Source organism: Scophthalmus maximus, chromosome 15 (genome assembly GCF_022379125.1).
Source record: "Scophthalmus maximus strain ysfricsl-2021 chromosome 15, ASM2237912v1, whole genome shotgun sequence".
Taxonomy (NCBI): Eukaryota; Metazoa; Chordata; class Actinopteri; order Pleuronectiformes; family Scophthalmidae; genus Scophthalmus; species Scophthalmus maximus.
In genome coordinates, this window is record NC_061529.1 from 14,819,003 (window position 1) to 14,833,184 (window position 14,182).

Here is a 14,182-nt window from a genome sequence, read left to right on the forward strand (position 1 = left end):
TTCTCGTCATTATCTCAAGCATTCCCACATCCCGACAGAAGCAGAAAAAAACCCCAGAAGATCGGGTCAACAATTTTGGCCGAGTACATCATCACACGGGTTTGGACATGACGTCTTATACGAGCTTCGCTGTTCTTCCGCGCAGCTTCTGGTTGCCAACTTTTCGTTCTCAGGGGTTTGATTAAACTAGAAAACAGTGAACAGTCTTTTGCCTCCTGCAGAAAGAATGAAAAAAGCTCCCTTCTCGTCACCTCCCCCATCTTCCAACCCCTTACTTTGGTCCCAGTGGGAGCTGTAGCCACCCTGTAACACACTCAAACACAAACAAGGACACACACAAACACAAACCAATATCCCCACTGGAGTTGGCCAGTGGGAAAGCTGCTGGGTGTAGAATAGCAGAGCCACTGTAACTCCGCCGTCTTTATTTGTCAGCCCGGCCTCTGAACCTGTGGGGAATGGTCAGGAATTTGACTCATTGTTCTCTGCTGAGCAGCTCCATTGTGGGAATTCACAGCGCCCTCGCACAATGGTCCCTGGCCGGACCGGGCCGTGTTGTAATTAGAAAGAAAGAAAAAGCTCCTCTCCGCGACTGCTAAGCTACCCCTCTAATGCATGACTTCACAGGACAACAACAAAGCCTGTACACACACACACAGACACTGGGCAGGCCCTTCCAATGGGAACTGGGGATAGGCGTTACACAATGGTGCGCTACATCGCTCAAATCAGCATGTTGTGTTCGCATCCCTGGACAGTAAAGAATCTTACAGTGTTCGATCTATGGCTGCATTTACATGACTACTCTTCTCTAGTCTTTGTTTTAAAATGCATCACTTCCGTCCACAATACTCCGGAGGTTTCGGAGGGCTGCTTGCCCTGTTTTAGTTTGAAAACTCCAGGGCTGAGACATATGGTAACGATGACGCGGTGACCTGCATTCGCTTCCTGATGGGTTCTCATCAGTCACCACTTCTCCACTACCCGTGACAAAGGCAAAAAGTTGCAAATACGTACTTTAAGTACTAGATCCACCTTGTCGTCGATGCAAGAGAAGAAATCCCTGCTCTTACTTTTCACCATTGTTGGTAGTAATCAACTGCAGTGTGGACAAACTGCTTCCTGTTTACACCGACCCATGCTCAGTGTACGTGAATGGTCACATGATATGTGTTTTCAGGCATGCTGGTATAGACTGAGATTAATACTGATACGGAGCTAAAATGCTTGTGTGGACAGAGATTTTTTTAGTTTTAAAATGTCTCTTTAAAACAAAACATAGCAGTATCGATGTAGCCTATGTCTTTTGTTTAAAAAAGTGATAGTTTCTTTCAAATGATCTAGTTTTATGGCCCTTGTTGGATCAGGTTGTAGGGATGCTGCACAAGGTTAGCACGTTTTCTAAATCCATCACTTTCTTGAGTGCTTAACAAGCTGTGACCGTGTACGACCCTTGTTTTAATCTTATCATTGCTTCCTCCAGCAAACAAAGAGTGTTTCACTTCATGTACCCTGATCTGAAACACAGACAAACTACAAAATGGCAGTGACGTGTCCTGAGTGGGCTTCTTAAGTGAGGAAAAAGCAGCTGAGGCCAGTCCCTCCACAGGCAGACAAAAGCAGCTCTGTCTCTTACAGGGTGATGGACGATGACTGATGAGAGAAGAGGGGGTCAAAGTTTGCGTGGCTGGGGGTGTGTACCAGCCCCTGGGCTCAGTTAATCCTCACATCTGGCAGCACACAACCCCTGGCACAAAGTTTGGTACCTCATCAGATTTCCAAAATTCCTCCAAACTGAGCGGCAGGCGGCTCAAGCTAATATTGACGGGGGCGAGGTGAGGGGTGACTTCTGGAGCAGGAGGTTATGAGAGGTATTTTGGCCTGTCGCCTGACATGACACATGAGGAATTCTGGTCATAAGCAGTTGAGAACATAGCAAAAAAACAAGATGGAGCGAGACAGATAGTAAAAGAAGAAGAAAAAAAAAAAAAGGAATTGGAACGCTGCAGGCACATTAGTAACAAAAAGGGAATGTGGTTGGTCAAACATTTGATTTATTTATGGGGGACATAAGTGCAGTGCATAGTCTTTTCTGGTCAGAACACGAGCCATGGTCAGCGACTGTGTGTGCAGGTAGTGCAGCCGGGTCCTGAGGGGTTGGAAAAGGGGCAGAGTTTGGAGCAATAACCTCTCCGGCCAACATAAACAGCCATCACTCTCCAGTGGGTCGGTCACCGGGCCGCACTGAAGCTGGTTACCACTGGCATAAACACCCTCTAAAGAAAGAAACAAAGCCCTCAAAAATGTCTCAACCCCCCGCCCCTCCTCTTTCTTTCCCAGTCCTGTTCCTACATCCCCACCCACCACAATCTTCCATCTTTCCCGGCCCCTCCAACGTTCATATTGTTGTGGTTCCGTTCTGTTGATAAGTATCCCAAGATAGTCGCAAGTCTTTGCATTTTGAAAAATGCACGACACAACGGAGACTGTCACTTTTGGAATTCGGGAATTGGTCGTGTATCTCCTTGTTTTAATCACAATAGTCGTTCAAGCAGGGAGCAACGAGGACATTCACTCTGTGTGGCCTGAGAGTCACTCCTGGAGATGGGATGTTGCATAACAGACGGCGCTGTTTGTGTGTCAACAGGACATCTAAAGGACTCGCTCTGCTGCAGCCAATGCATCATTTGCAGAAGACCAAACTGTAATTAAGGAGTTGCTGCAAAGACACAAGGAGAGAGGCAAAAAAAGTGGAGGAACAAAGGGCAGAGGCGGCAAAAGACAAGGAGGAAAATGACCAGCTTTAAGAATGGACAGCCCCCATGCAACATAAACCCGGGTTCAAAGTCATTGCCACTGTCACATAAACAGATCGTGGAAAAAACAACAACAACAACAAAAAGGGAACTTTGTTTAGTGCTTTCATCCCATCACATGCACTGTATGGTGTATGATCAGGGTGGCCCTGCCTGCTGATTACAGGCCAATTTAGCAGCACCATAATAGCTGCCTATGGAAACCACAATAAAGATGAACAGGGTTTGATGGAGGAAATGAGCCCCACTCTTTCAGTTTGCCGTGGGAACATTGTGCCGGGAGGAAAAGTAACACAGCAAACGTAAATTTTAACTTATTGTGCTATTATGTTGACAATATGTGACAATATCTGGCTTTTATGAAAAAACTCATCTGACAGAGCGAAAGGATTCTTTAACTGAACTAAAGATAGCTTCACATTGCCCCTGTGGCTCATATGGTTGAGTGTAGTACTTTCTCTAGTCCTAATGTGGATCCCCATAAGCATCTTTGGATAAGAACCTGCTAATTGCCATAATCTCCCCGGGGGCAAATCCCCTGCTCAAATCTCGTTAAAAAGCCTAGCTGTAAAAACGGAAAGAAAGACTTCTACTGCCGAGCCATGGAGAGGATTTACTCGATCAAAACTGACAGTGGGTCCACCCGTGACCTTGGAACAGTGGACGTCCCTTCCTCGGCCTCGGCAGTCCACACGCAAATCTGAGGGCGCTGCTGCGTGCGCTTTACCCTCGCACAGAGCCAGGGAAGAGGTCGGGTTGGTGTTGGTGGTGGTGGTGGTGGTGGTGAGGGCAAAAGTTTTGGGCAAGATGGAAGATGATGAAATGCAGGAGGAGGGGGAGGAGTGCGTGACAACAACCCAACGATTTATAGCTGGCTTGTGGGCAGGTCAGGGGAGGAAGGGACAGGGGGTCAAAAAGATTGAGAGCATCATTAGTCTGCCCATCCTCTCTGTACAAGAGCAGAACAACAAAAAGACACTTAGCACGCCTTAGAAAAACAAACAAAAGCAACAGGTCATTAGTTTTCCCCAAAACACTTCTCAATGACTCATTTCTCTTAATAAGAGAGGAGCGAACATTTAACGAACACCAGAATTAATTATGCAATGTAAAACATCCCTAGGCAGCCTGCAGGCCGTGGGCGGCTGATCCTGTTCTCCCTGCTGCGAAGAGGCTGCGGGTGGGGGAGGGTGAGTCATCTTCAAAGAAAGGTAGCGGTGCGGGATGCAGTGTGTCACCCGCAGGCCGGGACAGGGCACCTACGACGTAGCCACACAGACACTGTGTTTACTGCGCTGACTCTCGTCAGCACCTGTGAGTCTTCTCCAGCAGCCATGACATATTACAGTCATGTTCATAAAAATGATAGAGGGTGCTGTTGACTGGAAAGGCTGCCACATACAAACCGAGATGTACAGCAGGTGGGAGGCTTTCCCCAGGTGTCTGCATCGATGGAAACAAAAGGAGAATCTCATCAGAATCTCCCATGATGTTTTCTTCACGCCCAGGAGCTGCCACTCCCTGCTTAAACAAATTCAAACCCAACGTTTCACTCTAACGTCCTTTGTACATGCTATTGCGTAGAGATCAATGGGGACAATTGTTTGGTTTGGTTGGAAACTTGCTGGTGTTTTCAGCCCCAAGTCAAACTTTGCGGAAAAAATGAAATGACATTCGTCAAGTGTCAGCCTCTGGCAAAAACGTAGATGATTTTAAGTTCAGTGGGTTGGGGGGCTTCACAACGAATTCCAATTATTCAGCATGTCAGGGTGGATGTGTTGAAGGTAACATGGTGATGTGGACGCCCTTATGTACATGAGGTAAAACAGCTCCTACACACAATGGTGATTATATGACTTGACAATGTGCTTATGGAATTTTCTGTGGATTCCCAAAGGGGATTTTCGAAGGGGACCAAATGAAAACTGAAGTTTCACTTATGAGCCTTTTGAGCCATATGACCTTTCTCTAACAAAGTGATATGTCTCTTTGTGTGCAGTGGAAAACCAAACACACAAATAACCACAAAGAAAATATGAAATGTTCCTTTAATCTCCCAGGTGTGTTGTAGTTTTCCTGGTTGAAACCAAAACACTTTCATCCCTCTGTCCTCTCGGGCTACATGAAGCCATTTGGATGGTGGGGCCTGGGGGCTCGTCCGTTCACCACCAGTGGTGTCAAGACACACACATGCCCATTAAAAGCTGCCGTGTCTCTCTGCACTCTCTAATGTCACCAGTCAACAAGATTCAAAAGGCATTTCGCAGCAAGTAAAATGCCAAGGAAATCTCCAAGAGCATGGAGACCTACAAACAATAACAACTCTCGTGTGATACCAACAGCATGATATCATGCAAACGCAAAAGAGAATGGATTGCAAAATGAAAGTTAGAGAGTCGCTTTAACATTTAACCACAGGATTTTTAAACTGGTTTAATGGCAGGAAAAGAATCCAGTGAGTCTCTGTGGAGGAGTGGAAAAAATGAGGACTAGTCTGGACATGTTAGGAACGAGCTCTGATTCTGGCTTCCGCCCAAGTGCCCGGCTATACCCACAAGTGGGTAACAGTTCATAAAACTACAGGTCACTTCATAATCATTATGGCACTGCACTCCATTACAGTGTAAGCTGGTGCAAGGATGAAAGAGCTTTGTGTGTATTTGGTCGGCGAGGGGGGAACCATCAATTCGACTGGGTTCAGCCATTTAAATCCGTTAAAAGCAACTGGTGGCCCCGAACGCAACAAAGGACATGTGCGACCTGTTTTGACTGCACATTCGCCGAGCGGTTTGATAGCAGGGGGAGAAAAAAAAACCTGACTGCATTCCTCTCGTGCTCTGCGGTTATTTGAGCATAAATGCATTAGCAGTGCTTTGATAGGCAATACCAACACAGCCAAACACTTCCTATTTCGTTCTCTTCACCGGTGCACCGGCGCGGATCTGGTGAGAGACTTTGGCAAGAACCGAAACTCTCCAATCACGTGATGTGATAATACGTTGTCAGGCATAGCCAAGACACGCAAGCACATAAACCAGCGGGTGTGGGCAGGTGCACGCACTTGACATCCCTGCACGAGAGGTCAGTCAGTCAGCATGTGACCCGTATTTACACTTACACCCGCCGCGTCACCTCAGGTTTGGAGCTTTTTTACTCCTGCGGCTTAAGCACGGCACTTCACGGGGCAATGCTCTTAGAGCAGAGCCTGGCCAAATAGCTCACGGGCCCTGCTAAGCCGAGATCATCAGGGGAGATTTGCAATGCATATTTTAGATTTGAATGAAAAGCAAACTGGTCTATCCCTGGTTGGCCAGGGGTACAAGGTGGCACTCGGTCTCCTCAACTGACACAGTGAGAAGACCGGTTGGACGTACAGGCAAATGCAAACTGATAAGTCATAAACCCTATAAGGTGAAGCGCGCAGGAAGGATCATTACTGTGTACCTGAGTAAACACAATATCAAAGCTAAACACACTCACTCCCATTTTGTTTCTGTCACCAGTACAGCGACATTAACTATTGATGATTTCTCTACAAGTCCCCATATGCCGGAGCTCCTGAGGCGACGGGGCCGGGACAGTGGGCCGTGTGAGAAACAGGCTGCCGAGGGGCCGACAGGAACAAAACCATGGCTGTGCCTTTTCAGTCGTCTCTCCCCGGGGGGAATCCTCTTACAGCACTTCCCCTGAACTCTAAAGGCCATTTTCTATGGAAAAGTAACATGGTTATCTGCCCATCAATGGAACACAATCAGTCAATTTTAAAGGCTGAATGGCTGCCTGGCTGGAAACTGATAAATGACAAAGGCAAGAGTTTTAACATTTGAATAATTATTTAACCTCGTTACTTCCTTGTATACACGAGGCCACTGGAAAGGGGTGTAAAGATTTCTGCTCTTCCTATAATCCTGCGTCGGGATTAATTTAACACCTGTCCACCCCGATGCATCTACAGCATCAAGTGGATTAATGATGCACGTGGAGGCTATCCAGCACTAAAACTGGAGGCAATGGATGCCTTAATAAGGGTCGAGGTGTCTGCATAACGTCTGTTCACGCTGCATTTAAAGGAGTCTCTGTTTCAGCCAGATAGGGATCACGGGCCCTCATTGCCCACACCTCACTATCAGCTCTACAGATACGGCCGCTGAAGACACCTTTCAGTGTAATCGTTCATCACGGGGGGACTCTGTGTACACACTTGGTTGAATAAAAAAATCTAATTCAATACATATTTGTCATCTCTCAGGTATGGCTGGGTACTGACCGCTGAACTTTTAGAGGTACTAACCGAATCGTGTGAAATAGAAGAGACAAATTTAGAATCCTGAGAGTGGCGCACCTGGACGAGAAAGTAACAGAGTAAAGATTAAAGACTTTTCTTATTAACATGCATAAATGAGGAGTCTTCTTTTTCGTCATATCGCACAGCCCTTGTTCACACAATAAGTGACGACTAAAATCAATCACAATACAATTAAAGCAGTGAGATAGAGCAGTACGGTGTCGCCACTATGCAAGCGCTGCAGAGGTGAAAACAACAACAAAACAGCTGCTTTCAGACATTCTCCTGATATGTGAGAATGCAAATATATGCAAAAGTTGCTCCAGATATTTTCCAGAACTTTTCCTGTCAGCCCCCACCCGGAAAAATTTCCAGATTATGTCCAAGTGAGCCAATGTGAGAATACAGCAGGGAAATTTCCAGAAGATTCATGGCGAGCGAGAGTGCGCTCTACCCAGGCGCCGTCCCAGGTCTGAATGACCCGGAAAATGTCCCACTGTTGTTGAAAGTGTGACACGAAAAATTGTGTCTGGACATTCATTCATTCATACGTCCGGACGTTCATGTCTGAAAACAGTTCTACAGTACCAAAAAAAGGAACATCGGGTGGCAGCTAGAGGCCGACCTATACGGATTTTTTGGGGCCGACGTTGATATCGATATTAGGGAGTAGAAGATTCCAGATACAGATACATTGACCGATATAATATATATATATATATATATGTATGATGTATCTATGATTTTAAGATGTCTTTGACAAACCCCCATTTCTTGACAAAGAAATTTATTAATTGAGGCTTGATATTTTAGTTTAACCATGACCTTTATCGTAAAATGAAGAAGACAAAAACAACCAAAAAAATAGAACTTGAATTAAGAAATAACATTTATTTTACCTAAACTGTAAAAATAAATGCACGTTTAAAGGCTCATATCAGTTGGCCGATTATATCGGTCAGGCTATAAATATATTGGCCTATACCGATATGTCTGTGAGAGGCTACTAGAGCAACTAGAGCAACTAGAGCAACAAATTCCATGTTTAAATGTGATCACTGTCTGACAACGTAATTACCCTCTTGGCACCTCTGTGCTATTTGAGAGGCAGGATACAGCCACGCACACCCTTCCTATCCCTCATACTTTTCCATTCACACACCAGGGATAGCCAACATCTGCTCAACTTGTATCTGACCATTCATATCAGACTTCTGGTTATGGGGAATGCCCACACACACACAAGCACACGCACACACGCACACAAGACACACATCTGCAATCAGTGATAATAATAGACTAATAGAGTCAGGCCGTGTATGGATGTGTGTGCCAAACAGGGCAGTTTGATCTAAAAGGGGGATGAGATTTATTCAGGTCACTAGATCAGGAGGACTTAAATCGTGACCTCATGCTCCAAATAAACTTCATCGGTAAAACTTGCACGCCTCATTGCCTTCCAGACACATGGCTTTGAAATTTGATTAGCTGGTGTTTTAAGTATAGAAAAATGTTGGAGAACGTCCAGTGTGTATTCTGCAAAGCCGGGGGCTTGTTAAAGAACTGGATAACAGCCATTCAGTCAAGACAGTAGTCGTGTGGGTTTGCATTTCTGGGACGCCTTGTTAAAACCTGGCAGTCGCACAGTAACTACAAGGTGAAGGAGCGGAAAAGGACAAAAAAGAAAGTGTGTTTGGTAAACGGGAAGTTATTCGGGCTGAGCTGGAGCTAAACACTCGCTGGTCACTGCCGGCCCGTCGCAGCTGAAGCGCTGCCCCTGAGGATTCAGGACTATATTTGGAAAATGACTCGCAGCAGGTGACTTGAACTTTTGACTTTGTGAACGTGGCGATGTAGGTCAGTGTCCCAATGCCTCAGCTCCTCAAATCCAAAACAAAAAAGTGCCGGATGTGTCATTACCACAAATTGAAAAAATTTAATTAACTTACAGACAGGCCTATTGTGTCGTGCCATCTATACTGCCATTAGAAGAGTGCATGCTTCCCCCTGGGGCGAGCAGCTCCACACATGACACATGGCATGGCCATCACACGACACTCACAGGTCCAGCTGGGTGACCAGGGCTCGTGGTGAAGGTGACGCGCCCCGGGGCACATCTCCAGTACCCAAAAACAAAACACAGCAGTGTGTTTCAATCTGAAGAGCCGAAAACCCCTTTCACCAGCAGTAAACATCAACCGACCACCGTCTGATCTCCCTGAACAATGCAAGTGATTAACAACAGTCTCAATACACAAAAAGTCCCTGTTCTACTGGGGAAAACAACCTGAGGCAAATGAGAGCAGAGGTCTAAACGCACACGCAGAGCACTTACTTCTCACACACGGGCACAACAGCACTGGAAACACCCGTGTTTGCCATCGGTGTGAACAGGTCAACACGAGGCCCACGACCCTGCTCTTAACAAGGGTTCTACCGCGGTTTGATGCTTCAAGTTATTCTTCAGCCGAACAACACCAGAGGCTGCATGCCGTGTTTTGGTACAGCAGTCGGTGAGGAGAACACAAGGTATTTTTTCTACCACGGACACCGTTGCTGCAACTTGTGGCCACTCTCTCTCTTAGCCACACACTTTGTTGTTTCTGAACACAAGGACATTAAATCTACTTTTAGGAGCATGAGAGCTGACAGTATGGGGCATGGAAAATATCCCTGTTAAGGTGGTTTGGTTGATGACGTCAAGAAGAAGCTCCGTTGCATTTTGAATTCTAGTTGAGAGCTTTATTTTGTTTGGGTGGCTCTGCCTGTCAAATTGCTTCCAAAGTAATTGTAGTGTGCACCTATAGACGGCGCCACTCGAGCAAATGACTATTCAGCCTTTCTGCACCACAATGAGGAAAGTTCCGTTTCAGGGATTTTATCTCACAAGGCGACATCATCCACTTGGCCGAGTCCTCTGCGGGAAACAACACTGAGGTGACATTGCGAACCGATCTCTCTCCCGCGCGAAGGACCCCTCGGTCCTGTGAACGGTTCACTGCAAGTTGACCTTGCGTTTCGACATATCCACGTTCACGCACCTGGTTTGGAGGCGAACGGGCAGCGTTGCTGTCATTTCAGATGGCTTGTTTGTTCGCAGGGGGTCTCTGCAAACCCAGGGGGGTTAAGAACAAACTGCTGAGTCAGATTTTTCGGGGAGAATGACAGCAGCGGCGCCTGTGTGGACAACTAATCCCCCGTCCATACGCGCGCCGGCTGGGGCTCTACTCACCGCACACACTGAAACTAACCCCCTCCACAATCCCCCCTTCAGCCATAGATGAGCATTGGAGGGCAATGCCGCTCGCACTGCCATCAAATGAAAATCAAATTGTGTGAATAAAAAAAAAAGAGGAAAGCACCTATGGTTTTGTTTTGGGAGCTGTCGAAAAAGGTGCTTGACTGGTAGAGCAAAGACCAACAGCTTAAGTCCCCACATAAACAGCCTGTTGCTCATTTGGCAGCAGCGGTTAATACAAACACACTTCACTGGTCTGGCGTTTTTCGGAATGACACAGCACCGCTGCGACTCCATACTTCACGTGCCTTCTGGTGTCCCTCACTAGACATACCTGTGCCGTGACAGGACCGGGGTTTAAAGGGCATGAGGCCATTACCATAGCGAGCATTCCTGACGGGTTAGTTAGTTAGTTGGATAGATAGATGTACATTACCGCAGCAAGATATCAGGCCCACACAACAAAGTATTAAAAGAAATACAAAAATTTAAATATAACAACCACAAAACTATAGAAATATACGGAATAAATACACTCTTTGTTATGTTATGGAGGTGTCAGACCCTGAAAAGCACCAGACACACAGAGGTCTGACTGTAAAAAGTGTTATTCCCTAGACGGCATAGCATGACCCCAGTTTTAGCCTCACTTCATTGGCTGCCCGTCCATTTTAAGAAATGCTGATCCCCTACGAGCCAGCTCGCAGCCTCAGATCCTCAGGTGGGTCCTTACCGGTTGTTCCAAAGTCGGGGCTCAAATCTCAGGGGGACCGAGCTTTCTCCGACTCTGGAACCCGCCTGCCTGAGGAGACGAGGCTGGCAGAGTCTGTGCCTTCTTTTAAAAACCCAGCTCTATAGACTTGCTAGTCTTTTTATATCTTTTAAAATATATATAACATATATATATATCTATATATATATAGATATATATACACAGATATGTGACCTGAAAACCGTTTTATTGGAATGCTGCATTTTAAATTGTCTGTGATTTATATGTTTTTGTGAAAGCGCTCTGTGAAGCTACTTCTGTAAGGTGCTATATAAATACAATTATTATTATTATTATTATTATTATTATTATTATTATTCAAGTGTAAGACTTGGGACTTCCAACATGAGGGAAGTGATTTAAAAAAAAAAAAGTTGTACTCAATATTGAGAAAATGAGTGAAATGATTGAGGGAAGAGACGTTGCAGTGTCATTCCTCAGCAGCCCACTGACTGACAGGAGTCGGAGGTCTGGGGGGGGGGGGAGAGACACTGTCCTGCCATTTGACAGATGATGAACCAGTGGGTTTTTTTTGTTTTTTTTTAAACAATCTGAATCACACATTCATTTTTAAAAAGCACACGCTCGCTCAGCCGAGTGGTGAGAGGAGAAGCAGATGCAAGAGCCATTGTCACGCGCCCCGGAGGAGGAAGAGGAGGAGGAGGAGGAGGAAGAGGAGGTATGTTGTCACACAGGAGCAGTTTCTACGAAACTAGCCGAAGATAACCCGAGGACGGGAGCGACTCGGTGTGACACTGGTTCACTGTTCGTGTGACCAAACAACCCCGAATGAGCAGGTTGTCCGGTCGCCCTCAGCCTTACCTTCCATCCACTCGACAACTTGCTTCGGCGTCCACTTCGTTATCGGCTCCATGGCGTCTCCCGACCGGCGCACCGTCCGTCACAAGGGAGAGAAGGGGCGCGCAGCAAAAACAACAACAACAACAACAACGACAAAACAAAAAAAAAATGTGCCGAGACACGGCGACGAGGCTGCCGATGCTTTTGAGTCGAAAGAGAGGAAAAGTTGTGCCGTCACATTCCTCGAAGCCGCTCTCGCCGCTGCTCGTCTGTTGTGTGCGCGTTCGCCCGCCGCGCCGCGACTTGTTGTGTACACGCGTGACCGGACCGGAGGCGGGTCCTCAAATCCCCCACGGCTCCTCGCCGCCCGCTCTGTGGGATCAGTGGTGCGTTCACGTGCCGCCGGGAATACTCGGGGGAAAACCGCCACTCCATGCAAAGCAGCCACCCAGCAAAACAAAAAAAACCAACAACTGTTTTTCTCTTTTTATGGAAAACAGAAATCGCTATAACTTCATAGTTTATTTTGTTTCTGTTTTATCGACATTGTATTTATATCGTTGTATCGATATGCTCACAAACGTGTGTCCTTATCTATTCTAATTTATGATGATGCATTTTTACCTTTTCCGTCAGAGAAAAACGTTTTCTTTCCTGATTCTTATAAAACCGGTCGTCATAACGGAAATTGTTTGTTCTGACCAACACTACATGAACACCCAGCAGTGTTTATTTTCCCGAACTGACACATGGACAAGGGGGTTTTACGGTGAGCACCTGAATGCACCGTGTGATGGAGGCGGTTCCTGGGTGTTCACCGCCCTCATTTGAAAGTGGAGGCGTGTGTAGATGAACAGTGCGTTCAGCTCAGTCTCCAGAGAGTGTTTGTTTCTCCGGCTTTCTTCTGTCCATTGAACTGACTGTGACTCGCCACCGCCCTCTGTCGGTGACTCGTGTCACTGCAGGTCAGTAGCAGGCTGCCCTACACACACCTGCCTACACACACCTACCTACACAAACCTACCTACACACACCTACCTACACAAACCTACCTACACACACCTACCTTCACACGTGCTCACAATACTGTTGCACATTTTATAAAGTCTCATTAACTGTTTTGATCCCATACAATAATGTAATGATATGAAGGACAACTGTCCCAGCCACATTGGGTTAATCAGTTTAGAAGTATTTGAAGAACCAAGTTTGAAAGATGTTTATATTTTCATTTTATTTTTTTCTCATTGAATGTACATTTTATAAATATATAATTACTGACTGACATATTGTCTTGAACTAAACAAACTGATGAGTTCAGCAGCTTATTATGTTTATTTTTGTGAACCCAGTAAAACCTTCCAATAATAAATAATGATAAAAGCATGTAAGAAAATCTTACTCACTATATAATCATCACACTCTGGGATACTATGTCACTAAAAGCAGACTATGGTTGTTGAGAAACGCCAGTGTGTGGGTACCAGCTGACAGAAAAGGCACATCAAATAAGATCTGTATTTAAAGGTTGCCCATCAAAATCAAAAGAAAAAGCCCTTCTTTAGTTGAAAAAAGCTAATGTGTCCTTACTCTAAGGCTTAGAGACTTATTGCAAGTACCGCAAGATAGGTCGTCAACAGAGGGGACATTTTCAAGTAGTTTTTTATCCTTATGGTTTCTGACATTTGAATAACCTTTCCAGGCTTATTGTTTTTGTAACAATCTGAAACGCACCTTTCTCGGGAGAGTCCCAGCCCTTCCCATGACTCCACTGCTGCACTGTAATCAGCCCTTAGATTAAAGCTCAGCTGTCATTAAACTTCCTGGGCAATGCACGAGTTTGCTTTAAGGCAAAAAAAAAAAAAACTACTGAAAGCCACAATACAGTGTTGTCAAACAATTTATTTCTGATTCTCCTCGCTTTCCTTGTTGCAACAGGCCGGGTTGGTCTTTTCATTAGATTAAATTTAATTAATAGCTATCTTCTTAGACAGACTGATGTTTTCATTGCTGTCCCTGAGCCAAATCATTTTTGGTGATGACTGGCTGGCAGGTTGAGGTAAGCGAGGTAACACAACACCTATACTTAAAAGAAAGTACAAATGGAGTAAGCATGAGTGTGAACAATGAACAAATATAGTAGTATGAAATACAGAATCAAATAAAGAAGTGCTTCAATAAGCAGGACAGTAAAGTTGTACTGCTGTTTATAAGTCAAAGAAAGCATGAAAACAAAATTCTTTTCATGTATTTTGGGTGGAGATCATACA

At 45.5% G+C, this 14,182-nt stretch overlaps 1 protein-coding gene across 1 annotated transcript in view; it reads right to left on the minus strand.

The window, feature by feature from the left end:
- Nucleotides 1–12,281, minus strand: part of LOC118286093 (connector enhancer of kinase suppressor of ras 3) — a 32,083-nt gene extending 19,802 nt beyond the window's left edge. Inside the window, exon 1 of the mRNA XM_035610219.2 lies at nucleotides 11,934–12,281. Coding sequence (XP_035466112.2) covers nucleotides 11,934–11,985 — 52 coding nt within the window. The 5' untranslated portion in view covers nucleotides 11,986–12,281. The remainder of the gene's footprint in view (nucleotides 1–11,933) is intronic.
- Between the last annotated feature and the right edge of the window lie 1,901 nt (nucleotides 12,282–14,182).